Below are 27,493 nucleotides of genomic sequence, written 5' to 3' on the forward strand. Positions count from 1 at the left end.
CGAGGAAAGGGCAAGTCTTCCTCGGAGTCATGAGGGGGGCGGCCCGCTCCGTCCCCCCCGGACTGTACCACCCCAGGCCGCAGGGAGGGGGGCGCTCCGGGGCAGGTCTGCGCCCAGCGGCGCCTTCGCTGGGCGGGGAAGGAGGGCGCAGCCCCGGCGGGCTCGGAACTCCCTGGGCGGGGCGGGCTTGGCGGGAGGGGAGATTCCGGGGAGCCCCGCCGGGGGGAGCTGCAGGGACCTCCTCCCCCTCCCCCTCCCGCCTTTGCACGAGCCCCTCCTTCTCGCCCCCGCCCAGCAGCCCGGGTGGGCAGCGCGTGCCGCTCCGGCTCCAGCGCTTGTAAGGAGGCGGCGGAAGATGCGGCAGGAGTGGCTGGCGCTCGCTTAGCAGCCGTCGCGGTCATCGGGATATCCCAGCCTTGGTCAGGTAGATCGCGCGGGGAGGCGGCGCGCTCCGCTCTCGGCACACCGGCCAGGAGGAGCTGCAGTTGGCGGGGGGCGCCTTCACCCGGGGATGGCCCCGTCGGAGCGCGCGAAAGAGGCAGCGTGCTCCAGACTGCGGCCCCCTCCCGTCCCCCGACGCCCCCTCCCGTCCCCCGACACCCCCCCCCCCGCCTTGGTTGGGGAGAGCGCTTTCCTAGGATCGCTGCAGGAAGCAGCGCAGGGAACGGGGGCCGCAACCTCTGAGGCTCCTTGGAGAAAGGAGAGAACTGAAATTGACAGTGTGGTTGAGGAGGGACGGGAGACCCCCGACTGCCCACCTCCGCCGCCACACCGGCCGAAGGGGCGGGAGCGGCGCCTCGCAAGGTGCCCCGCTGGCGTTGGCCGCTGCTGCCCCTGCCCGAGAGGAAGCGGGTGGCTGGCTGTCCCCCCGGGGACTGCGGGGGACGCCTTTGCAGAGATCCCTGGGGCAGGGGGGTAGGGGAGATCTGCCGCCCTCCGCGGGGACTCTGCTACGGCTGCCTGTCCTGGGGATGGGTGGAAAGTTGAACTGGGGGCCGGGAGGAGCAGCGATTCTCCACTGCACACAAAGAGATGCGTGCTAATCCCCCCCCCCCACACCGGTGGCGACTCCAGCTGCAATGGGCTGCCCCCTCCCTGCCCCTGGGCAGCCATTCCCTGGGAGAGCAGGTGAGGGAGAGCCCCTTCAGCGCCGCTTGTGGCCCTGTGCTGCCTGCTGGGGAGAACCCGCGGGGGGGGCATGCTCATCTCCCCCCTGCCGGTGGAACTGCCCAAAGAAGGGGAGTAAGATCCCCCTCCCCCTGCGCTTGCCTGCCCAGGATCAGCAGCCACAGCTGGATCTGGACAGAGAGCCTCCCTACCCAGCAAAGATCAGGGATCATGGCAGGGAGAAGGGGGGGGAGCTGCTGGTGGGACCAGTTCCTGGATGCTCCTGAAGGCATCCTTTGCTCCCACCCCACCCCCAGCCTTCCACCCCAGTCCTCTGGAGTTTCCATGGCTGTTTCTATTACAATATGGCACTTGTGCGTGGGGCGTTTTGCAGGGTGAAGAGGGAAAAGCTGGGTTCCTTGCCTTTCGTGGACAGCTGAAGCAGTTTTCTTGGTAGCTTCAGTGAAACCTACCTGCCTTTTCACCTCCTCCTCTCTGATTCCCTAGCCTGGCCTTCAGCCGCCTCCCCCTCCCCATTTCCTTCTGAGACTAGCCAGGTCTCGCCCTTCTCCCATCAGCTGTGTCAGCCCCAATGGATTGAAACCCCTGCTCCAAAGGGCTTGTAGTCTCTCCTGCTGGCTCTGCTAGTGCTGTGCCTGGTATTTATCTATCAGTTGAATGTGTTCTCTGTGCAAGAGGCAGGGAGGACTTCAGCTTAGATGGATTGGAAAAGGAGTCTGTACGTTTGTGATTTCCTTATTACATTTGTCTTGTTTTTGCCCTGGGATTCCCATCCAGTCACTTCTCCCCTGCAAGCAGTCCCAGAGGCAGTAATTCTCCCGACAATGACCATGCCCACTAAGGCATAATGGCCACGTCCCTCACCCTGAAGGACCCATTGGTGATGACCACTGCCCAGAACTCTTCAGAGGACCCAGTTGGGTTCTGCAATTGCTGGGAATGTAGGCAACCTCTGAGGCTCCTTGGAGAAAGGAGAGAAATGAAATTGACAGTGTGGTTGTGAGACCATATGTTGTCCTTGCCTCATACTGGAAAAGGTGTGCAGCAAAAGCCCTCTGGAGCCATTTGCATCTGGAGACATTTGGCTCAAGAAAAAGACTATTCGGGGTTGGGGGAGGGGCTCTAGAGTTTCACCATGAAAGTGACCTGCAGCAGGGGAAATCCCGAACTCCTTCACACCATTGGCTTTATTCATGTGCTGCCCAGGGTTCTGTTGGATTGTCACAAAATGGATGGCAACCGTTAGCCCCGTAGCTGCAGGTACACCCACCCACCCTCCACGGTCATCGTCAGCCCTAGGATTCTATCATCATACAATATATTGCACCCTTGAAAAAGTCTGGTAGATGGACCCTCCCTCCCTCCTTTATTGGCTTTCAACCAGGTTGCAACACCTGCTGACTTTGGCTGGTCCTGAAGTAGGTGCATGGGTGAGAAGGAGCTGGAGGCCTTTGATTTCATGCATGACCTTTTCATGCAGATAAAGCTTCTGGAATGGCATAACCAAAGAATCTTCTTCTGCTCTTCTTTCTGCCTTGGGCTTCCTGAAAGGGGGGAAAGAGTTTGGTTTGACATTAGGCAGCAGTAATAATTTGATGTTTCATTTGGAGTGAATTCTTCCTGAAATCAACTTCCTTGAATAGGAATGGCTACATGTTGGTGGGTAAAAATTTTGGAGGGCAATTTCAAATGGGCTTCAGGGGAAAGACCAGCATCTTGAAGTAACTATTCCCTCAGGTCTTCTCTCCACTCCCAGGGGGACAATGTTTCTGAAGGAGCCAATGCTGCCTCCTCGTTTCCACCAGAAATGAAAGAATTGCAGTCCAACTTTAATGTATTTCCCTTTTGCATTAATTATGCTTACTCAGGTAAGAAAGTGAGACCATTAACATTTCTTATTTAAAGGATAGTCTTCATCCTCATCTTTCTGGCTTTAGTTGGAGAGATGCAGAATTGGGGAAGAAAATAGTTGCACACAGCTGGATCTTTATTTTGGGTCCTTCCAGCTCCATCCTAGTGCTGAAGGATGCTTTGAATGGCCAGAGTTTCTGTTAATCAAGGAACTGCCTCTGTTTTTCCATAAATTATTACGTTCATGTCTTGGTTTCAGAAAAGAGGAGAAACATTGCCAGGGATTCGAGGATCTTCGACTTGTTTATGCTTTCAAGTGCCATAAATATTCATGCCCACTTTCTTAGATGAAGGAGAAATTAAGGCACCACCAAAATTTTAAAAGTCACTCAGTGTAGAATTTAGACATTCTTTCCCCTAGAAATTAAAGTCATCTCCCCCCCCCCATTCTAACCACAGACAGTTGGAGAAAAGCAGAACACAAATTGGTATTGAAAAATTGAGAAAGAGCATAAACAATTTGGATACCATTTTCTTAGAAAAACTGAACAAATTATGAAAGGAAGTATTCTGCAAATTTGAGAGACATATAAACTAACCTCGGTTTTCTCCTTAAGGAGAAAGGAAAGGAGCTGTCTAGAATTTAATAGCTCCAGTTTTGTTGGACTACAACTCTAATCAGCCCCTGCCTGCTTAAAAAAAGTATTGATATGCACCAGGATGAGTTTTGTGACAAGGCATTTCATAAATGTTTCAGACCGAGAAACACTTTAATGGATTTATTTAAACTGCATGAATAAAACACCAGAGATTTGTTTAAAAGAATACAAGAAAGAAAGCAAACAAAAGCTAAACAGAAGCTTTAAAAATCCCCCCCTCCCAGACACAATAATTTCAGAATAAATAAATTAACTTAACTTAACTTAACTTTATTGGATTTCTAGATCGCCCCTCTCTCAAAAGAGACTCGGGGCGGTGTACAGTCATATTAAAATGGTTAGACATTAAATATACATGTTTTAAGTATACAATAAATAAATTAAACATAGGACTGGAGGAGGTAGTAGAAATTCCCTGTACAATTTAGTTAAGTTAAATTAAAAATTTTAGAAAATTTAAAAAGTTAAAAACATTAACCTTAAAAGCTATCCCAAATAAAATATCCGCCAGGAGGAAGAGTAGAACTATAAGTGGGCCAGGCCGGCTAGTCGGAACAGGTGAGTCTTAAGTTTTTGTCAGAAGGAGCGGAAGTCGGTAGTAGTTCTAATATCGGGGGGGATATTACATTTGCACCTCTAAGATGAGATGACATCTTATACATCCATGAACAATATTTTGATCCAGAGGAACTTTTGTATAGTAGAAATAATCTTTTAGAAATTTATTTGGTGATGTAACTAAAAAGCCAAGGAGAAGGAGAACTTTTTACTGATGTATAAATTTTTGAGCGACTACTATTTTCCACACCCTGGCAAAGAAAAGTGTGTTTGACTTGTCCTGTGTTGTGCCAACGGCTGGGGTGTGTGTGTGTGTGTGGCATTTTGAGCGGGTGACATGCCACTGCTCATCCTGGGGAAGCAGAGGAGGCTGTGAGGATGGCCCCAAGCCTGATCCCAGGACTTCTGATTTGCCTGCTCTCAGGGCATCTCCCCTCTTTCACCCTGGGAAAACTCTCAGCAACTGGTAGCACCTCTTTCTTGGCCTGATTTTTGACTTATTCCCATCCTAAGTGGAGGATGTGCACTTGATGAGGAGAGAAGAAGATATGAGGGGAGCAGATCTGGCATATTGCCACCGTTTGCTGCCACTTGGCATGAATTCTCACTTTTCAGTGCCCAGATTGCTTCCCTCTAGTTCCTCTTCTGTGGGCGAAGGCTGGAAGAGAGCCAGGTAGGCTGCATCCTAAGGAGGGAGCAACCTGTGTCTTGAATACTGAGAACGATCTAGATGTTGGATCAGCTGTGCAGGGTCAGAGAGGCGCTTCTGTGTCCTCTTTGGAGCAGCGACGGTTGAAAAGTCAAGCGTGCGAAGGGGCCTGTCTAGGATATCTGATACACTCTGAAGGGATGATTGGTTCTGTGAAGACATGGACCAGGTGGAGAAACACCACTGGAGCCTTTTGACTAAGGGTGAAAGGAAAAGGGCAAACGAAGCCTTTGCCTCAGTCTGCTCTCCCTGGGCTAGAAAGGCCACGTGGGCCTTAGAGCAGTGGGGACCAAAGGGGACCAGTTTGGATGCAAGGGGCTGGTGCAGAGGCAAGCAAGCAGGCCCCCCTCGGACATTCATGGCGCAGCTGGGGAACCAAACTCAGGATATCTGCCTGTGGAGGGAAACCCCTCTGCCAATACTGGATGCTAGAGCAAAAAGAGCAAATCTTTTGCTGAAAGAGAGAGTCGGGCACCAGGCAGGGTGGATGGTTGGGGGGGGGAGCTGGGATGCCAGGGAATCTGGACCGCCAGGCTGTTCAAAATCACAGCATCCTTCATTGCTCTTTGGATTAACTCCTTGGTCATTTGGACTGCAATTACAGACAGGCTGCAGGGAGGGAAAGTAAAATATTAATGAAGCAGCAGCGCTTCCCCTCCCTCCCCCCCCCTCTCTCCAGTCTTGCCTTTTTCTGCTGCAAAAAGGTTTCTCAAAAGGGAGGTGACCCACTTAACACAAGAACTCCACAAAGTGATCTTCTCAGCTTTCTTCCAGGGTGGGGCCAACCTGGGCTTCCCCCAACGACCACTCACCTGCCCTCATGATACAACCCAAACCTCCCCCTCCAAAATGAGTTTAGAAAACCCAGAATCCAATCAGCCCAGACCTCTAGGGGGTCAGTGGTTTTGGAGAGCCCTCCCTCTTCCAGGGCAACTGTTTGGGTGACCGGGGGAGGGGGGCTGCTGGTTTTCAGAGAGAAGGACTTCCTTTACTTGCAGCTCCAAACTCTCTGTTATCAAACTCTGTCACTGAAGTCCCTGTAACCACTGGCCGTGAGCCTCTGTAGGCACAGGACTGGCCACCATTGGAGACCGGAGGCTGAGCCAGGTGAGGCTGGAGTTTAAGCGACCATGAGGTGTGTTCAAAGTCAAGCTTCTGGCTTTGGAGTCCAGAGACTGCAAGAGACCCAGCCACCAGAGGAAAAAAGAATGGGATATTGAACCTTCAGTGACAGATGTCAGTCTCAGCCATCTAGGTCACAGTTGTCCCAAAGATGCTTTTTCAAGAGGCAGCTGGACTTTCTGGTTTTCCTTTTGAAAACGTTTCACTTCTGAGAGCTAAAGAAGCTTCTTGGATAAGAAGTGAAACGTTTTCAAAAGGAAAACCAGAAAGTCCAGCTGCCTCTTGAAAAAGCATCTTTGGGACAACTGTGACCTAGATGGCTGAGACTGACATCTGTCACTGAAGGTTCAGTATCCCATTCTTTTTTCCTCTGGTGGCTGGGTCTCTTGCAGTCTCTGGACTCCAAAGCCAGAAGCTTGACTTTGAACACACCTCATGGTCGCTTAAACTCCAGCCTCACCTGGCTCAGCCTCCGGTCTCCAATGGTGGCCAGTCCTGTGCCTACAGAGGCTCACGGCCAGTGGTTACAGCTGGAGCATCCCTGGGTTTGAGCTTTCAGAAAAATGCCTGCCTGGAGAAGGGAAAGCCCCTTTTGATGTCGCCTTGCATTTCCTGGGAGTGAAAGAGATGCATCTTTGGGGAAAGCGGTTCCTGAACGGCAGCAGACTCAGAAATTCTGCACTGGACCTTCAGCAGCACCTCTGGCTGAAAAAGAGCAGTGAGCAGCTGACAGGAAAGCCGCCTCTTGCCTAGGATGGGGGTCCAGCCACCGGGCCTTCCTCTGGCTGGGCCTGGAAAGGGGCCTCCTCCAGCAACTGCCTCAGATGTTCCCCAGTTGAGCATTTGGGGTTGGGCGGTTTCCCCTGTTTAGGGGAGGGAATTCCTGTTCCGAGGATCCCTTGGGCTGCTTGTAAACTGAATAGTAGCTGCAGTGGAAATGGGCTCCCAGTGGATCGGGAGAAGCTCCTTGTGTGGACCAGCCCAAACCCCACTGGTCCCACAGTCATCCCTTCCCTTTTGCAATCCCTCTCTACGGAATTCCTGTGCAGGGACCTTGGGAAGGGTCAAAAAATCATGGTGGTGGTTGCAACCTTGTGTTAATGTCCAGCTGGAGCCCACTGTTCCCCCCCCCCAAGCCCCCCCCCAGGCTTTGCGCAGCATGTCTCCGGTTCCACTCCGAAAGCAGGTAGATCCAGGGGCCATTATAGAGGGGGCTTCATAGGGTGAAATGGATGAGTCTATTCCCAGGTGCCCAGGGGAGGGGGGCATGCGCTTTAGCCCCCTGTCTTCGGCTAACATTCCAGGTGAAAGTTCTGCCTGTCTTGTTCTCCTGGCTGCTATTTTCAGGCCTTGGCCATCAGGGCGCCCATCTGCTGCCTGGGTGAGTGGGGAGCCATGCTCCCACCCTTTCCTAGAGCAGGATTTTGCAACGGGGGAAGGCCTGGACGGAGACGCTGCGGAAAGTCTTTCAGGCTGGAGAAGCCAGGGCCATTTTTGCTTTGCCTCCAATAAGAAACGTTGCCTGGGCTTCCAACCTCTCAACTTTGAAACAGCTTCCGGAATGGGGGGCTTTTGCCATCTCCACTCAATTGGGCGCCTTCCGCCATTCCCCTTTTCATCCCTTCCTTTTCTTGCATCCAGGATTATCTGCAAGGGATGATTTTAAAAGAGCAAAATGGTGGCCACCCCACACCATGATGCAAGCTAAGCTCATGTTTGTTTTTTTTATGTGCATTGCATGTCTGTTTTGACCCCACTTGTGGATTCCCTGCTGAAATCCCTCCTCACTGTCCCTCAGAGGGGCTCTTGCAGCAGAACAAGCAGCAAAGGGCAACTCCCAAGAAAAGATCCTTTAGGTGGGACACCCTTGACAGATCCCTCACAAGTGATCTGGGCTGCCAGGTGGGCAATACTCTCCATTACATTGGAATCAGGATACCAATTATTTGATAAGAGCAACAGCAACAAAACACCAATCGTAACGATTATAAAACAGGTCAATCCCCTGACTGACCTGATCTTGAGTCCTTTTTTGCAGTGAATGCCATGGCTATAAAGCAAATGCCATGGTGGCTAAGCAAACCAATGCTTCACCGTGGGCATGGCTTCCTTGAAAATCACAAGGGCTAGTTTTCAGCAAAAGTGTTATAAAATGTGGTCACATGACTGTGGGACACGGCAAACGGCCCTAAATGCAGTTAGAATGGCATGGCATGGAATAGAATAGAATAACAGAGTTGGAAGGGACCTTGGAGGTCTTCCCTACTCAGGCAGGAGACCCCTATAGCATTTCAGACAAATGGTTATCCAACCTTTTCTTAAAAACTTCCAGTGTTGGAGCATTGTGTTGCTAAGTGCTCAAAGTCGGACATGTGATGGTAGAGAGGGCCCTAAATGCTCTTTTTCAGGTTAGTCATACCTTCAGTTGCTAAGCAGCTAGCCATAAGTTGAAGATTACTTGTAAACTAGGCAAATAGTTTGCAAACTATCAAATGCAGATGATTGTGAGGAAGGGTCAGGCAAAAGAAAATGCTGGCAGCTAGATCATTTTTTTTTTCAAAACTGATAACCAGAAGGCAATGCTCATCCACAGGGTATGGTCAGAAACATCCAGATGGTCACTCCCAATCAGGAGTCAGTGAATTCTAGTCCTGCTTTAGACATGACAGCGAAATCTCTCTCTCTCTCTCTCTCTCTCTCTCTCTCTCACACACACACACACACACACACACACACACACACACACAATAATAAAAACGGGATAGAAATAAATAAATAATCTAGTATACATCTGACATTAATGGCACATTGTAATCATGTTTCTAAGTGCTTCGCACTCTGTGGTCAGAAAGCCAGAAACTGGCAGAGGAGCCAAGTGGCACAAAATGTCCTCTGTCTTCTTATCTCCACGGACAGGAGGCTAATTTCTGAAATACCACAAATCCAGAGCAGATTTGCAATCAGTCCGTGACCTCCTTTCGGAAAGCTGAGCTACCGGCAGCAAAATGTTCTCTCCAGTCGGTTCTGCTTCGAGCCCCACTGGAGGCAAGGCGGAGTTGAGCATTGTGGACACATGCTGCACGCACATTTCCCAGAATCCCCCACTCTAACAAGTGCTCTAAAGGGAAGTTGTGGCACAGGAGGGTGGGAGCTGGGCAGTTGTCTGGGATTGGCACTGGGGCCCATTTCCCATTTCTGTTCTGGATGGGTAGGCAACCCCCCCCCAGACACACACCCCTTAGCCTAATCAAAGGCAAATGTTGCTTTTAAAGCGCCCTTTTGTTGAGGAGATCAAGATTTGGGGACTGGCCTGTGGAGCTCGTTGTGCTGGGCTAGCACAGCTGAGCTTTTATGAAAGGCAGTGCAACAGCTGCTGAGAGAAATTGATGGAGAGGAAGTGAATGTGCTGGGAAAGGCTGCGTTTTCTCCCTTCCCCAAAGAATCAGAAAGCTGGTCAGCGCAGGAGAAGCAAAGCTTTCCATCTCCCTCTCCAACCCCCAACCCCCCCCCCCACCATCCTTGGTGTTATGCAATGGTTTTGCTGATGAGTCCAAATGAGACAACAACAACCTGCGAGGACGCAAGGTGGACGCTTCTCCATTCCGGAATGTGATGAAGGATTAGGGCAACGAAAGAGCCATGGCCAACCAAAAAAAGTGACCGGCGGCCTTTTAGGTGCGCATGGTGGGGCTCTTCTCCCACAAATCTCTGCAAAGAGGTGGGGTGGGAGGCTCCTGCAGGGACATCCCTCAAGGACTGGCAACCAAATTTGCCAACTCTTGGCCCCCATCACCGCAAGGGCAAAATCTTGTGTAGTCAAGAGTCAGGGTATAAGTTAAAAATTTGAACCTAACTACTGTAGATGTAGTTAATACATAATAGCTACTTTTGTATTGTGGGGAGATAGAAAAATGTTTTTTTTTCCCTTTCCCTTTATTCTTTTTACAGTACACATCATATTTCTGGTTAGTTTTATCACTATTTTATTTCACATATTTATAACATTTACAGACCACCCATCTTACTTCAATATAACTTTATGGCTGTTTGCTAGTTTGTTATTCATAGATTATATATAATGTTTGTTCAAGTTTTATACTTTTTATTTACAGTACTTATATTAAAGATAAGTTTTTTGGTCTTCTTGCAATTCAGCTCCCAATAAGGTGAATGGAATATTTTTAGTGCTTCACTTTTCTGAAGTATGTATATTGTTGAATAGTAATGAATGGATACCAAGAGCAGAGAGAATGTTTAGGAAATGGGAATGTTTCCTGTGTGATTTTCCCCAGCAGATTTGTTAGTGATCGCAACTTGCAAAGTTCCGATGCAAATTACTCAATGACAAAAAGCACAGCTTGCCTAAGGTATTTTTCCCAGAAAAAAATCCACAGAGCAACAAAGATGATTAGGAGCCTAGAGGCTAAAACATGAACAGTGGCAGAAAGTGGGTATGTCTAGTCTAATGAAAAGAAGGCGTACTGGCGACAGGATAGCAGTGTCCCAATACTTGAGGGGTGCCATAAAGAAGTGGGGGGATCAACCTATCTCCCATAGCTCCAGAAGTCAGGATGGAAAGCAATGGATGGAAACTAATCAAGGAGAGAACCATCCTAGAACTAAGGAGAAATTTCCTGACAGAACAATTTCTGACAATGAAAACCAACCTTTGCCTTCAGAGGTTGTGGGTGCTCCATCATTGGAGGCTTTCAAGAAGAGTGGACAGCCATTTGTTCGGAATGGTACTACAGGGTCTCTTGCCTGAGGTTGGACTAGAGGACCTCCTAGGCACCTTCCTATTCTGTTATTCTATGTTCTATGTCCACCAACCCTTTTAATTAGCTATTGCAAATTGTTTTTCAAGGCAGCCAGTGGCGGATCAAGGCTCACTGGTGCCTTAAGCACTGACAAAACTTGATGCCCCTACTTTGTATACACTGTACAAATCTTCATTGGGTTTTTTTTCTTTCTCAACTTTGTGGTGCCCCCTTTGGGCCTAGTGCCCTAAGCACATGCTTAGTCTGCTTAATGGCTAACACACCACTGAAGGCAGCGGAGCAGCCTCTGGTCCCCTTCATTAGGAAAGAATAGCCTCTGCCCCTTAAAGAGAGAAAGCTACAGATTCTAGCTTCACCCCATCAGAACTCTGCCTGCCTGGCTTAGAGGGAAGAAATGAGGGGACCATTACTTAAACAATTTGTTAACACCTAATAGGACAGTCAGTGATAAGTGTGTGTGTGTATGTGTGTTGGCCAAGAACAAGGGAAAGTTGGCTATCCCTTGTAACACTTTGCACACGGAAAACTCAGATCCTTCTTTGCTTCTTCTGTACTCACTTTGGCTTTAGTAAAGTATACCGGTACTTTTGGTTAATCATGGACAGAATGGTTTTAAGTCAAGGGTTACCTGTAAATAAATAATATAATGAGCAATATAGAGAAGTTAAAAGAAATTAAACAACACTGTTGTTCCAAAATAACAGGAAACCTGGTTGTCTATGGAGATTTTCTGTCATCCAGGTCAAGGTTGTCCCAAAGGTGCTTTTTCAAGAGGCAAGTGGAGTTCCTTCTTTTTCTTTGAAGAGCTGAAGAAACTTCTTGGATGAGAAGTAAAACATCTTCAAAGAAAGACAAGAAAGTCTTGAAAAAGCACCTTTTAGAATATCTGGTTCTTTTCCAAAACTGGGAATAATACTACTTTTCCAGTTTCTTAAAGCAATTTTCTTAGCAGTAACCTCTGCCTGATACAGCTGTAATTCCATACAGCCAAATTTCAAAGTTTGGGGATAAAATTTGCTACGAAATTAACCTTTCTAATGTTCAGATCTTTATAAAAGTTACAGACCAGTTTAAAGAAGGTGAGGTGCAGTAAAAATATAAATATAAAAAACCCCTATAAAATGCTAGAAGACATAAAATATACATGAATTGAAAACTGAAAGTATATAAAAAGGGATTGGATGATCATGTAGAAAAGGGAAGGGATTCCCTGTCGTGTCTGATTCTAAAGGGGGGGGGAGTGCTTAACTCTGTTTCCTAGCCAAGGGAGCCAGCGGGTTCCGAAAACATTTCTGTGGTCATGTGGCCACCATGACTGTATGCCGGAGGTGCACGGAATGCTATTACATCCACACCAAAGTTGTACTTATTTATCTACTCACACTTGCATGCTTTTGAACTGCTAGGTTGGTAGGAGCTGGAGCTCAACCCATCGCATGGCGCTCAGGTCTCAAACCTGGGCTGCAGGCTTTTCAACTGACAAGCTCACCTTCTTTAACTGCTAAGATTTAGGGGAGTATAAAGGCTTCTATGTGGAAGGGTATCAAGTTACAAGACATTCTAATGTGGCAAACTGGGAGCCCATTAAATCCAGTTTATAACACAAGTCACCACCCAACCAATTTTGAGCAATGCTGCACAGAACTTGGCAATGCCGTATGTTATACAGCTAGACAGGATAGTCATAAAGTGGGTCAACCCAATTTTACAGCCTTTTTAGCAGCAGTCATTAAGTGCATGCAGCGGTCGTAATGTGAAGCCATTGTTCACTGTGAGGCATTTTTATCGAGAACCCAAAGTAAACATCAGTTTTTGTCAAATTGTGGTCATGTTACCACTGGGTGCTGCAAGTGACCATAAATGAGGGCCAGTTGAGGGGCGCCCAAAATGCAGCCCCATGACCGTGGGGGGGGAGGGGGGATCATTGGAACTAAGAGGTGAGTAGCCTTGCAGAAGTCCCTCATAACTTTAAACAGTCGCTAGCCAAGTGGTCATAAGTCAAGGACCAGCTATAGCAGGGTTAATGACTGAAAAAAAATAATTAAATATTTGTCCATTGTTGTACATACAGTATTATTTTAAAAAGGTGTCAAACTCTCATAAGACCAAATCAAATGAATCAATGAGTCCACAAATGTTTTGCATCACCAACCCAAAAAAAATATCTAGCATTTCTCTGGATAAAGACAGAGAGAGGGAGAGAAAGAAAAAGAAAGAAAGAAGGAAGGGAATATTCAGAAAGAAGGAACAAAAAAGAAATAGAAGCTTCCAATTTCCTTTGCAGCAAATATAGATACAATGTACAAAATTTTCTCTTATTCTATGATTACAAAAAAGCTCACTTTTTTTCCTATTATCCAGTGTTTTCTCCTAATCAAAACCACAAATCATTAATGCATTTTTTTTTCTGTTTCATGCAAAAGGATTATAAGAGTTTCCAGTCAGCCATCAGTGTAGATATTGTGTTTTCTCTGATCAAGGCCAACTCAAGTTCTTCCATCTTCGCCAACCCTTCCTCCACTGTGGGTAGGATTGAGCCTTTTCTTTAATGCTGCCACTGCAGTTACCATACATAAAAACAAAGTTCTATGGCTTTTCTAGTTACTTATCCACTAGTCCAAAAAGTTTCTGGTTTCAATTGAACTTTAAAATCTTCTGAATTAATATGTGTATTTGTATCCTTTTGGGAGGGAGGGGATATGACATCTGTCCTTCCAGATCGGTGTTTTGCAATCTCAGCAATTTTAAGATGTGTGAATTCTGGGAGTTGAAGTTGATATATCTTAAAACTGCTGAGGCTGAGAAACATGGTTGCAAAGGAATCCTTTGGATCATCCAGCAAACTTTAAAACCGAATGGATCCATTTTAGCCATGAAGACTAAATTCTATACAGGATGGATTCACATAGCTGTGGATGCAGTGGGGAGGCCCCCCCACCCCACCCCCAAACCTGCAGTTGGGTCCCCAGGAACCTACAGCTTTGAAGGGTTTGGGGCTGGTTCAGACTCTGGTCTGTGAGTCTCCTGGGGCAGGAAGTGGCCAGGATGGTCAGTTTAGTGGGAGCCCAGCAATCCTGGCCAGGTCGGGCTGCTGGGTTCTCTCGGGCATGAAGCCAAGACGGCTTTATTTTGGTAAGCCTGAGATGTGCCTTGCATAAAATATTTCTATTAATTTTGCTGCCGCTGCTTCTGATGCCATGGTGAGAGCTTGCTTCTGGCCGTTTCTATTCGACTGCATTTTTATTCATCCACACTGATTTCTTTTGCATTCCCAAGTCACGAACTGCCTGTGAAAATTCTGAGTAAAACAAACACCCTTCCTTGCTGGAGGGAGAGCCAGGGTGTATTTTGTGGAGGATGCGTTGAAGTTTCTTCTCCAGAATGGGGGAGGAGGTAGAGGTATTTTCTGCTGGAGGAAGATGCTGTGTGTTTTTCCTCCAAAGCACCAAAATCGATGGATCAGACATAGCGGTTTTAGCCTTTCAAAGAGTTGCGATGTCCCTTCTTGCTTTTTTCAAAGCACATTTGATAATCTAACAGAAACAGGAATTCTCATATTTCCTGGCCTTGTTCTGTGTCCTGTGACTTCACAGAGCACAGAGCTGAGTTGTTGAACATCCACATTACATTTTAAAACCCTGAAGCAAATTTCTAGCACTCAATGCTGCCCACAAAAGTCCGTATAAACAAGCGTGCAACCTGCGTGGGGTTCCCCTGGAGAGTCGGCCAGAGAAATGGCCAGGTTTGTGGGCCTAGTTGATGCCAAGGCTCTCTTTGTGCCTCGTGTTTCAGCTCGCAACCCGCTTCAGTCATGGGGAAGCAGAACAGCAAGCTGCGTCCAGAAATGCTCCAAGACCTGCGGGAGAACACCGAATTCTCCGACCTGGAGCTCCAGGAGTGGTACAAGGGCTTCCTGAAAGACTGCCCCACGGGCATCCTCAACGTGGAGGAGTTCAAGAAAATCTATGCCAACTTCTTCCCTTACGGGGACGCCTCCAAGTTTGCCGAGCACGTCTTCCGCACTTTTGACACCAATGGCGACGGCACCATCGACTTCCGAGAGTTCATCATCGCGCTGAGCGTCACTTCCCGGGGGAAATTGGAGCAGAAGCTGATGTGGGCATTTAGCATGTACGACCTGGATGGCAACGGCTACATCAGCAAGGAAGAGATGCTGGAGATTGTCCAGGTGAGCCCCCAGTCCTCCTTCTCCCCCAGCAAAGTCCTGACACCTCCCAAGAGAAACCTTGGCTGATCTCTTTTGCCAACCCACAATAGCGGAATCCTCATGGGTTGCTAGAGCTGAAGTCAGAGGCCCAGATCTCTGAGCCGGCCAGGGAGGCATCTTTCGACAGCTTTTAGCATAAGGCTGACGGCAAGATGCAAACACCCATAGCATCCCAACCCCCAGAGGATTGCAAGCCTGAAATACGGGGGTGCGGGTTGCTAGTTTTTAAAAGAGGCATAGTAAAATTTAACACGTTATGCGAACTCAACACGGGGCATGAAGGTTCAGTGAACTGGCAGTCATGACATCATAAATTACACTGTAGGGCTCACCCATTCCCTCCCTCCCTCCCTCCCTCCTTCCCTCCTTCCCCCAAGCTCTGGGCAGCTGCTGCAGTCAAGATGAAAGGGGAAAGGATGAATGGTGAGAAGAACTGAGGAATTCATAGCCCTTTTTGGCCTAATTTTCGAATCTTGTCCTTTCAAAACAGCATCTTCCTGACTTCCGGGAACCCCATATGCAGCTAAAACAGACGCCATCAGTGAAGGGGCCCTGAAGTTGGCCATCCTGGTTCTTAACATTGTCATTTCACACACACACACACACACAAGATCTTCTCCACCACAATTAATCAACTGAGTGAAGTGATTAAAGCGGGGACCCTAATTACTGAGTGGGAAAATCCAGTCTGCAAAGGGTAACTAATCTTAAATGTGCTGTTAATCTAGCAATTAAACTGATTAAAGCTTTTAGCTTTCAGGCTGAGCCGGAGCGGGTCAGAAGAGGTGGGTGGGTGCTGCAGAGGTTTTGTTCTCCCTCTCGGCTGTTTTGCCCCTGGCTGCTTCCATTGCAGAGGTGCCAGCCCTGTCGGCTGAGGGGGATGCGGCTCTTCTGCCGTTCCTTCCTTCAAGACTTCTGGGGAATGAAAGGAGAAGCAGAAGCTGCGTGGGAGAACAGGATGCTGAGTGTGGGAGGCAGCAGAGCCATCTAGAAATTCCCTGGAAAAAATGTCTTTGGATACCCCTGAGACTCTTCATTGGCTCGGAAGGAAAGCCCCGCCTCCTTCGCCCCTGGGGGCTCCCTAAATGCAGGTTGCATTGGGCGGAGGCAGAGCTGGGGGCAGAGGGGGGCAGATTGGAGAAAGGGAATTGGGGGGGAAAGTAAAGGGCACTCGTGTTCTCGCTCCCCTATAGTTCTCTTCTGCTCCCTCAAATGGGCTTTTGCAGGCAGTAGAGATTCAGTTTATGCACATGCAGAATGGAGAAGACTTGCAAAGGGTCCAAGGTTATATCTCTGGGCATTGGCAGCTTCCAGAACTGATTCCCAGGTAGGAACAGGGATGACAGAAGCATCACGTGAAGCCAGGGGGCCTCAAAACGTTTTAAACGGGGCCAATTCACAGTCTCTCAGATTGTTGGGGGGGCGGACTGGGTAGGTGGGCGTGGCTAGGTGGTCATGTAACTGGATGGGCATGGCTAGGTCATGTGACTAGGTGGGTGCGGCCAATTTAACAATCCATTAAACATTGCACACAAATTAAACTTTAATTTGTTTTAGCAAATCTCAGCCACAAGGAGCTTCAGAAATATCTCTCCCTCCCTCCCTCCCTCCCTCCCTCCCTCTCTCCCCCCTCTCTCTGTCTCTCTCTTTATCTATCTTCTGGAGGCAGGGGAGGGGGAAAACAGGCCGTTTTCACCTTTTTTTGGCCTCCTGGGGTGTCTGTGCATCCCCTTTTTTCCACCTCCCCTGCCTCCAGAGTGTCTTTGCAAGCCAAAATTGTTGGCCTTACCTTTCAGTTCCAGCCCGCGGGGCTCCTGGAGGTAAGTCCTCTGCTTGGCCGAAGGGTGGTTGGGGTGATGTGGGCGGGGCAGCCTCGTGGTCCTGTGCGGGCCGGATTAATGGCTTTGATGGGCCACATGTGGCCCCCGGGCCGTAGTTTGAGGACCCGTGCTTTAAGCTATAATTTGCTTAGGGCTGGTTTACTGAATAAAGCACCGTTAGTGCACACGGTGCCAAGCATGCAGTTTAATACATTGTGAACAATGTTGCATCAACGAACCTTTCCTTGGTGATATTTTCCAGAAGAAAAACATGTTTTGTTGTTTTCTAAAAACAGTATCTTCTGTGAATATTCCCCCACCTGCCCGGAAGATGAGCAGAGATGCTTTGAAAGTCAAATTCAATTTATGGATTCTTTTTTATTCCACGCTGAGATACAATTTGTTGATTTTGATCGCATCTAAGCTAAGGCAGCTACTGGTAGATTTCTGGGGAATGCCAGAAATAATTCAGATTGCTGCAAGTCGGCTGTGAATCTTTTGGACTGTGGGTTGTAACTGAATTTTAATAGTGATGAGGAAGACCAAAAAAAGCCTTCTTAGTGCAGGTAGATGGAAACGGAGGGGCTTCTGTATCAGATTCTTGTTTTACAGGTCTAAAGCATTTGAGTGGACATTGCGAAACACACCAAGATGAAGTCTGGGACTGGCACCTCTTTGCATCCATGTGAAGTTGAAAAGGGGAAGGTTTTTTTGAGGGGGGGAGGTGGCAGCATTGGGGTGGGAACCTTGGGAACCTGTAGTTGAAGGTGGCTTGTCCTTCCCATAATGACCACCCAAACTGTTTGCAAAGCGTGGCTTTGAAGGATCTGCCCTTCCTGATTGCCACCGTCCCTGCTTCCCTTTGCCCTTTATCGGGGCACATGGGCACAGTTCCAGAGAAAACAAAAGGCAAGGGTTGCCCGTCCTTTCAGTTTTCTAAGAAAGCTCGTGAGTCTCAGTGGGGCATTCTTGGACATGGAGGTCTCCTGGAAACCACTGGGCACTCGTTGTTTTGCAGATGGCTCTCCAGTTCAGACAAGTCCCAAGTTTGGATTATAATTTTGAGTCAGCCAAGGAAGGACACTGAATGGCCCAGAGAATCAATCATTCAGTGGCTGTGTCAATTTGGGAGTTGAGTGGTCTGAATTTCCATAATCCACCAAATAGTAAGCAAATCAAATATGCTGGATTCCTACCACACTGAAGGTCTCTCTTGCATGCTGTGTGGATGCATCTGCTGGGTCTCTCCCTGGCTAAATACATTTGTGAGTGCCATTAATAAATTTGCCCAGTTCACAATCAGGGCATTGGATTTATTGCCACGGAGTAGCCCAGATGCCCCTGGCCATTCAAAAGCAGCTGGCAGACAGACTTGCTGCTTTCCTTTCAGCGTCCAGCATAGAAGTTCTGAGTTGAGTCCCAGAAGACCAGCCAGAAGGGATGGGTAGGTGGAGCTCCTGGTCTCACTTTCCATTTTACTCTCTTATTCCTGCCCATATCTGTAGTGCCCTCTGCTGGACGTTGGTCAACACTGCAAGCCCATCATGCTGGCTATCCTCACTGTTACTGTTTTGGTTTGTCACCAAGGATGATTGCAGGATACCCTCCAAAAAGGGCATTGCACATAAAATGCATTGCATCTAAAAAGAGGTGCAGCTGCAACCACAGTCACCATCTTAATTCGGCCATTACCCTCTGGAAATGTGTGTCTCCGAAGTGTTCCATTTGGGTTCATTTGAACAAAAGGTTTATTTTTGGCTGCCCAGTCTTGTCCTCGCGCTACTCTGTGGACCGTTGCTTTTCCCAGAGGCTCAGCCTGCTTGAGCTGTCTGCTGCCATTCGGGTTGACTCCCCTTCTATTGTTAACAGCCCAGCTATCAAGTTGTGCACACGGATTGTCAATGTATTCAGCCACGCTCTGCTGGCAAATAACAGAGTGGCTGAAGATTGCAGGAAAAAAGGGCTTCTGCTCCATCAGATCTCTCCCGAGCTCCCTGGGGGCCCAGAGAACCAGACTGGCCGATGGTAAATGCATCTTTCTCAGCCCCTGGAGCAGGAAAGGAGAGGAGGAAGCCCTCTCGGGGCAGGGAGAGAGACAAAAGCCAACAGGCTGAGAGCGCCTTTCCGCCTTTGGTCTCCAGAGCGGGGATGACCACATCTTCTCCCTATAGAATAACAACAACCGGGCTGGCTGGGGATGATGGGAAGTCTAGTCATCAGTGTCTTCAAAGGAGTCAGGCTGGTTTAGAAAAGACCGTACAGGTAGGCATGGACTTAGGACAAGTAGCTTTAGCAACCATTCAGAGTTTTCATGGGCCTGAGGGGTGCTTACAACCCGGATTCGAAGCTCAGACAGTCAGCCTGTGATCACATGACTGGACATCGGGTGCCAGGATCACATTTGCAGACGTTTGCAGTGTCTCCTAATCAGGTGACCTTGTTTTACGAAGGTTTTGACGAAAACTGGCAGTTACTTCCGGGTTTTGGCAAAATTGCACCTAAGGCGAACTATAGGTTCACAACAACTGTGCAGTTTGCTTAACATCTACTTCAAAGGGAGTCCTAAAATCAGGTCAATCACGTGACCAACCTGCTTTGCAACCATCATGGGTTACAATTGTGATGCTCCCATTACTGTCATAACTCAGGTATTATCATCCATTTGTGGCAGGAATAGCCCAAACCCCAGATGATAGGCTGAAAAACCAGATGGATCTTGACCAACGTCAACACTGGGCCCTAGCTAACACAGTGAAATTCAACGTAGAGAAAAGCAAGAAAAGCCAAAAGGACACACATAGACTGGGTGAAACCAGGCTTAATAGCAGTGACTGTGGGGGGGATCTTGGAGTCTTAGTGGACAATCAAATATGAGCCAGTAGTGTGCAGTGGCAGCCAAAAAGGCCAATGCAATCCTAAGTTGCATTAACAGAGGGATTCAATCAAGATCAAGAGAGCTACTAATACCACTCTATAAAAGCCTTAGTAAAACCACACCTAGAATACTGCATCAGTTTTGGACCCTGCACTATAAAAAATATGTTGAGACTCTAGAAAAAGTGCAGAGAAGAGCAACCAGGGTGATGAGGGGACTGGAGGCTAAAACATACGATGAACGATTGCAGGAACTGGGCATGGCTAGTCTAGAGAAAAGGACCAGGGGAGACATGATGGCAGTGTTCTAATATTTAAAGGGCTGCCACAGAGAGGAGGGGAGTCAAGCTGTTTTCCAAGGCACCTGAAGGTGAAACAAGGAACAATGGATGGAAACTGACCAAGGAGAAATTCAACATGGAAAGAAGGAGGAACTTTCTGACAGTGAGAACAATCAACCCATGGAACAGAAGTTGTGGGAGCTTCATCACTGGAGGCTTTCAAGAAGAGATTGGACTGCCATTTGTCAGAAATGGTGTAGGGCAGGGATATCAAACTAAATTTCTTCAAAGACTGGATCAGCATTGTAGTTCTCCTCTGCAGGCCAGCAGGGTGGTGGGGATACAGGACAGACGCCTCCCGCATCACCCTGCCAGCCAAAAGGGGGCACGTGTATGCCCCACGCAGCCCCATTTTGGCCTCCCTGGCCTCCAGCAGCATTCTGCCGGCCAAAAACGAACTAGGCAACGTGTTTTTGGCCACAGAGGCACCACGGGCCAGTCCTTTGATATTTCCAGGCCGGCCCCATGGGCTGGATTTAAGCACCCTGCAGGCCACATCCAGCCCACGGGCCTTGAGTTTGACACCCCTGGTGTAGATGCTCCTGTTTGGACTAGATGACCTGCAAGGTCTGTTCCAACTCTGTTAATCTGTTAATTTCCCAGGCACAATAAGACTGTAACATTCATAAGGAACATTTTATTTTCCAAATTGCACATAGACAATTTAACAGCAACAACTGCAAGAAAAATGTATTTCTAATACTGGTAGACTTCAATTTATCATTTAGTGACTGTTCAAAGTTACAACAGCACTGAAAAAAGAGACTGTTGACTGTTTTTACATGATCATTGCAGCATCTCCACGGACACATGATTTACATTCAGATGCTTGACAACCGACTCATACTTATGACCGTTGCAGTGTCCAGGAGTCACGTGATCACTTTTTGCAACCTTCTGACAAGCAAAGTCCAAGGGGAAGCCAGATTCACTCAACAACTGGGTTACTAACTTAGTAACTGCAGTGATGCACTTAACTGTGACAAGAAAAGTCATAAAATGTGGCAAAACTCAACTGTCTTGCTTAGTAATAAATTTTGGGGTCAATTATGTTCGTAAGTTGAGGACTACCTGTAATACCGAAGAATATTGAATTTTTCTCTCGTTTTCCGTTTCCATACTGGGATAAGCAGTGGGAGTTGCAAACCAATTTATTGGAAGGGAGAAGCGTGTTGAGATGGGTAGGTGGGATAGAGGGGTCACGATTGCCCATGTCAAGAGTAGAGGCAGAGGTTGTAGATCCAAAGTGAGGCTGCCAACTGGCCAGCAGATCGCCCCAATAGGCCAGGCTTACCTGCGGGCGTGCAGCAGGGATGCCCCCCTCCGGCCTCATTCGGTGCAAGGCCCGTTTCGCGTCATGGGAAGCTTGTGGGGTCGAATCCTCTACAGACTTTGCTGCTGTTCCTCCTTTTCTCCAGGCTATCTACAAAATGGTCTCATCAGTGATGAAGATGCCAGATGATGAATCAACCCCCGAGAAACGGACGGAAAAAATCTTTCGACAGATGGATACCAATAATGATGGTAAATGAGGAGACAGAGAGATTAAGACACAAGCGCATCAGTAAATCCAGAGCTTTTAAGCAAGAAGGCAGGAAAGCTGATTAAATACAGTGACAAGGGGTTGGGGGGGGGGGTTGCCCCACAGCTCTGTCAGGCTGGACAAGAGGGAGGCACTGCTGGCTAGTCATTTCTAGCATTTTACCTTAATATAGCCTTCCTTCCTTCTATGTGTCTCTTTCTTTCTCTTCCTTTCCCTTTGTCTTTCTTTCTTTCCTTCCTTCCCTTTTCTATGTGTCTCTTTCTCTTTCTTTTTCTTTCTCTTCCTTTCTCTTTGTCTTACTTTCCTTCCTTCCCTTTTCCTGTGTCTTTCTTTCTCTTTCTCTTCCTTTCCCTGTCTTTCCTTCCTTCCTTCCTTCCTTCATGTGTTTCTTTCTTTTTCTTCCTTTCCCTCTGTCTTTCTTTCTTTCCTTGCTTCTTCTATATGTCTCTTGCTTTCTCTTTCTCTTCCTTTCCCTTTTTCTTTCTTTCCTTCCTTCCTTCTTCTATGTGTCTCTTTCTTTCTCTTCCTTTCTCTTTGTCTTACTTTCCTTCCTTCCCTTTTCCTGTGTCTTTCTTTCTCTTTCTCTTCCTTTCCCTGTCTTTCCTTCCTTCCTTCTTCTATGTGTCTCTTTCTTTCTCTTCCTTTCTCTTTGTCTTACTTTCCTTCCTTCCCTTTTCCTGTGTCTTTCTTTCTCTTTCTCTTCCTTTCCCTGTCTTTCCTTCCTTCCTTCCTTCCATGTGTTTCTTTCTTTTTCTTCTTTTCCCTCTGTCTTTCTTTCTTTCCTTCCTTCCTTCTTCTATGTGTCTCTTTCTTTCTTTCCTTGCTTCTTCTATGTGTCTCTTTCTTTCTCTTTCTTTCCCTTTGTCTTTCTTTCCTTCCTTCCTTCCTTCTTTCATTCCTTTTTCTATGTGTCTCTTTCTTTCTCTTCCTTTCCCTCTGTCTTTCTTTCTTTCCTTCCTTCCTTCCTCCCTCCCTCCCTCCCTTCCTTCCTTCCTTCCTTCCTTCCAACACAAGCATATTACATTTGATGAAGAATAAGAAAAATAATCAGATGCCGCCCTTAAAAAAAGATCGTGTAGGTTACTTTTGCATCACTGCCCAGCATATGTTAGGCTTCTTGCAGGAAAATGCCCGGGTGCTCAGAGCAATGAATGGCCCTGCCCATTGGAGGAAGCCAGAGGGGGATGAGGGTCTGGGCTCAGTGGGCATCCGAAGTGTACTGTAAATGTCCCCTTCCTGCAAAAGCAGAAGCAGGAAAGGCAGCCGGGAATGGCCTTGGGCCTGGGGGCCTCTTTTTCCACCCCATCTTCCAGGCTGAGGGGTGGCTGCCCCTCCTGGTGGTGGGCTCGGCCTCTGCCATCCTGCTCCAGAAGTCAGCACGTCTGCACCCAAGAGAGGTAATCCTCAACTCACATCCACCCATTTATTCAAACAATTCAAAGTCAAAAGAGTGCTGGAAAAAGTGACGCATCAACCGGTCCTCAGCCGACTTCACTGGCTCTTCATGGTCACATGGTCACAATTTGGGTGCCTGGAAACCCACATGTGTTCATGGCTGTTGCAGCATTTGCAAGCTTCCAACAGACAAAGTCGATGGGAAAGCTGCCCAGAGGGTTGCAGGTTGCATTCACGCAATGCCTCGCTTAAAAACCTCCCCCCAAAAGGTCACAAAATAAGGTGTGGTTGCGCAATGCCTTGCTTAACAACTGCACCACTTTATGATTCATTTTACGGCCTTTTTTGTGGTTGTAAGTCGAGGATACCTGCATAAGAGTTTGGTTTGCCGCATTCTCTCATTGTGTGCAGAGATCCAGAGGCAGCCATGGGCCCAACAAGATCTGCCCGCTTAAAAGCAGCCGTGGCATTCCAGCATTAGGAGCTCAGCCGCATCCAGTGAGGGGTCTTCTCCACCTGGGGAGTCCTTTGCGCCTCCCTGGGAACTGTGGGCTGAAGCGGCAAGAAATTGGCTGGGCTGAAAAGTTTTTCTGTCAGATTTCCCAATTTTGGAAGAGGCCAAGGATTGCAGTTGGCATCCTAAGGTTGCACTGACAGGGCCCTCCTTTTGCCTGGGAGGCAGGGAATCGGCAGGCAGGCACAAAAGTCAAGAGTGTGGCCCAAACCATCAGGGCTGTGACCAACTACTGGGCCACCACCTACTTGAAACTGGGCCGCAGGAGAGACGGGCAAGCAGCATGTGTGAAGCTCTACTTGTGCGAGCAGCAGGCATTTGCGTGAGCAGAGGGCACTAGCCCTTGCGTGTGCTCCATTTGCACAAGTGGAGGGCACACGCACCTGCCACACACACAAATGGAGCTGTGCGTGGATGCCTGCCACTCACACACACCCTCCCCCCCTCCCGGTGCTGGCCTGGGCTGCTAAGCCAGAAAGTTTGGGGCCCGCTGCTTTAAAGGTAAGGTTCCCCTCGCACATCTGTGCTAGTTGTTTCCGACTCTAGGGGGCCGTGCTCATCTCCGTTTGAAAGCCAAAGAGCCAGCGCTGTCCGAAGACGTCTCCGTGGTCATGTGGCCAGCATGAATCAAAGGCGGAGGGAATGCTGTTACCTTCGCACCAAAGGTGGTTCCTATTTTTCTACTTGCATTTTTACATGCTTTCAAACTGCTAGGTTGGCAGAAGCTGGGACAAGTCACGGGAGCTCTTGCCATTTACACGGCGCTGGGGATTCGAACCGCCCAACTGCTGACCTTTCTTATAGCCACTGAGCCACCGTTGCCTTTAGGCCAATGTAAATCTGGCCCATCCCTCCTGATCAAAAAGCTTGAGTTACTACTACCAAGGGGAGGGGGCTACAATTGTGACCTATTGTGATTGTTTTGACATGCCCCCCTCCCCCATGGTGGGCAGTCTTCCCTGGCCAGGCCCAGCCAGCCACCCCCTCTGCCTCTGCAGCTGCTCAAGGGAGACGGATGGGCGTTTCAGCCAGCTGGGTCTGTAATGTGGGGAGATGACTCTGCTGCTCCCCCACCTTAAAGAGAGACCCAAATGATGGGGGTGAGGAAGCATATCGCCCCTCCCGCAGGTCAAGAGAAGGGCCTCGGGGCAGAAACAGGCCTAAAATAACGGACGGGTAAAAGAAGGCGTTTGATGCTGCGGGTATTCCTCACCTTACAACCATATTCTTTTAGCAGCCACTCAAGGTTACAGCGGCACTAAAAAAAGTGACTTACCACTGGTCCTCGGCCTTATGACTGTCTCAGCCTCCCCATGGTCACATGATTGAAATGGACGCATGGCAATGGGCAAGTGCTTACGGCGGTTGCAGAGTCCTGCAATTGCCAGGCGCCACCTTCTCTGCCCGCTTCCGACAAGCAAAGCAACCACATGCATTGGCGCTTACCCGTCACTCCTGCAGCCCGGTTTCCAACAGGGGAGGGCTTGGTAGTGGGTTAGAGCCCAGGGGCTGAAATCATCCCCACCAAATATCCCATTGGTAGAAATCAAGGAGCAGCTTTTCTGCTCCGTTCTCTGCCACCAAAGATTGTGCAACTGAGTCAGCACTTTTCACCTTTCGGGTATTTATTGAAAGCCTTGATCCTCCTTCAGAGGGACGGAGCTCCACTTCTGGCCTTGGCTGGTAGCAGGTTTCATCCAGAGCAGCTCCCTCCTTCTCACCAAGAGGTCATCCGGAGGAAATGTTGACCGCTTCCCAATGCCAGGCCAGCTGCTCCCTGCCCAGGATGCCCACCCACCCTTGGCCCCCTCCCTCCAGAAAACCATGCCGTGAGGGGCCACCAGGACGGCAAAGGGGTCTGAGTGGTGGAACTACATCATGAGCGAAGTGACCACGGTTGAGAAACACTGGTACAGCAGGTGGTCCTTGGCTAATGACCGGTTGCTTAGCGTCCATTCAAAGTTGCAACAGACACCCCACTCCCCAACGGTATTTATGACCTGGTTCCAGAGTTCTGACAGCCATGTGACCACCTGCCAGGCGCTCGGCCACTGAGTGGTGCAGCTGCAGCCCCACCTCCACTTCCCCTTGAGCCCCCTTCTCTGTCCCTGGAGGGCTCCCTAAGCGCCCACCTTCACCAGGGGCCGAGGCTGGCCGCTCACATGCCCACAAGCTCTTCGTCTGTGTCGGGAAGAGCCCAGGCCAGCCTGGAAGGATGAGATGGGCAGCTGAAAGGCAAGACATCAGCATAGGGAGTTTGACAGGAAAACCTCATTGACACCTGAGAAGGGGGGCGGGGGGATCCCATGCTAGCTCTGCTGAAGCTCTGGTCAAACCACGACGCACCTTTGCAGGAATCCTTGATCAAAAGGCACGGTAGATGAGCTTGGCCCAAGGAGGGCTGGAACGTCAGGTGAGGATGGAGGGCCCAGAGAGGCTGTTGGGCAATAGAAAACTCTCAGGGAAGACGGAAGCAAGCAGGCTCTCCCAGGGGTCCCTTCTGGGAATTCTGCCCATCTGGGGCTGGCAGCCCCCCCTTCCTTTGCTGTGCCTGACAGCACCCCCCTTTCTCCTTTCCAGGCAAACTGTCCCTGGAGGAGTTCATCAAAGGTGCCAAGAGCGACCCCTCCATCGTGAGGCTGCTGCAGTGCGATCCCAGCAGTGCCTCCCAGTTCTGAGCACCTCCCCACTGCCCAGGAGGCTCTGGGTGAGCCCACCTCCCCAGGCAGCACCCACGTTCACCGGGCGTCTCCGAGGAAGTCACCAGCCTCCTCCCGTTCCTGCTTGGACATCGAAGCGAGGAGCCCCTGCCAGTCGACTGAATTTTCTTCCGACTCACAGATATCTTTCCTTTTCCTCCTCCCCCCTCAACACTGTAGCTTGGTGTGAATGTGACACGACATGGGGTGCACTTGAGGGGGGGGAGGGCAAAGCCGGAGTCTGAGGACCAGCTGGTCTTCTGTCCCTCCCCCCAGGTTGGGGACAGCCGAAGGGGGCGCTCGCCTGCTGCTGGCTCACGGCCCACTCGTATTCCCACTGCAGGGCTCCGAGTGCGAGAGCAGCTTTTGCTGGCGAAAGTAAGGTCTGTAGCCTGAGGCTCCGGTTGCAAATGCCAATGAAATCGAAAGGCCACCGAGAGGGACCCCGGCGTATGCCTGGACAACTCCCGGTCGGGCAGCGTATAAATTTAATAGATTAGCATAATAAATTATTAAAATGGCACTAAGCCAGATCAGTTATGTACACGAAGTGCAAGTCTCTGCTTTGCATTATTTAGGAGGCCCTCAGTGGAGCAAATCTGGCATTTCCAAGCAGGGTCTGTGTAATGCTGAGGATCATTTGGATAAGCACCCTTAAGGCTGGGCAGCCGTCAAAAGTGCTTGGGGGGAGGGCTGCTTCTGCTCCTTCCAACGCAAGCATCTTCCTTCCTTCCTCCCTCCCTCCCTTCCTTCCTTCCCAGGAGCAGAGAAGCCCCCCCCGAGGTCCAAAGCATTTTGTTCCTGCCCAGCTTCGATCTACATTCAGTGCCATTGAATGCAAATGACCTTAGCTCACCTTCCGCAGCCCAGAGCAGACCCCTCCACAAAGACTCACAGCCACACACCCCCACCTTCTGCCCCAGCTGCAGCAGACACCCCCCCCCCCCCCATGCCAGCCCGTTTGATTCTGGTTTGCAGCAGAGGGGGAGGAGGGGTGTATCTCACCCAGGGTGCATTCGATAGCCCAGCCCCCCCCCCTCCAAGGGACACAGCACCCCCAAAGCTTTGGGAGCAGCGGAGGGGCTGAGCCCAGAGGGGGGAAGAGACCAGCATGCAGAAGCTGCCAACCAGAGCTTGGTGTGAAAAATGTATGTGTAGAATTATTTGTTGATTGTCTTACCTGCTTTTCATTATAAAACGATCCCAACGCAGCCGCGAAAGAATCACAGCCTGCAGATTTCTTTTGTGCTTGGATGTCCACTCAAAGTTCATTT

General features: G+C 49.2%; 1 protein-coding gene across 2 annotated transcripts; it reads left to right on the plus strand.

The window, feature by feature from the left end:
- The first annotated feature begins 212 nt into the window (after positions 1-212).
- On the plus strand, positions 213-27,444 carry HPCA (hippocalcin). Of its 2 annotated transcripts, none has more exons than XM_081961842.1 (4): positions 213-424; positions 14,598-14,994; positions 21,487-21,592; positions 26,101-27,444. In XM_081961842.1, exons 2-4 carry the CDS (start codon positions 14,617-14,619, stop codon positions 26,196-26,198), a joined length of 582 nt encoding a protein of 193 aa, XP_081817968.1. In that variant the 5' UTR covers positions 213-424; positions 14,598-14,616; the 3' UTR covers positions 26,199-27,444. The 2 variants fall into 2 exon arrangements, with proteins under 2 accessions (XP_081817968.1, XP_081817969.1); XM_081961843.1 differs by lacking the exon at positions 213-424 and adding an exon at positions 11,752-13,331.
- Positions 27,445-27,493: the final 49 nt, after the last annotated feature.

This window comes from Natrix helvetica (genome assembly GCF_964273705.1).
Source record: "Natrix helvetica genome assembly, chromosome: 9".
Taxonomy (NCBI): domain Eukaryota; kingdom Metazoa; phylum Chordata; class Lepidosauria; order Squamata; family Natricidae; genus Natrix; species Natrix helvetica.

What these genes read in the sequence shown, in the direction of transcription:
- HPCA (XM_081961842.1), top strand. Translation starts at nt 14,617, where the DNA reads ATGGGGAAGCAGAACAGCAAGCTGCGTCCAGAAATGCTCCAAGACCTG. An exon ending in AGATGCTGGAGATTGTCCAG is followed by an intron (nt 14,995 to 21,486) that starts GTGAGCCCCCAG and finishes CCTTTTCTCCAG; the next exon opens with GCTATCTACAAAATGGTCTC. An exon ending in GATGGATACCAATAATGATG is followed by an intron (nt 21,593 to 26,100) that starts GTAAATGAGGAG and finishes TCTCCTTTCCAG; the next exon opens with GCAAACTGTCCCTGGAGGAG.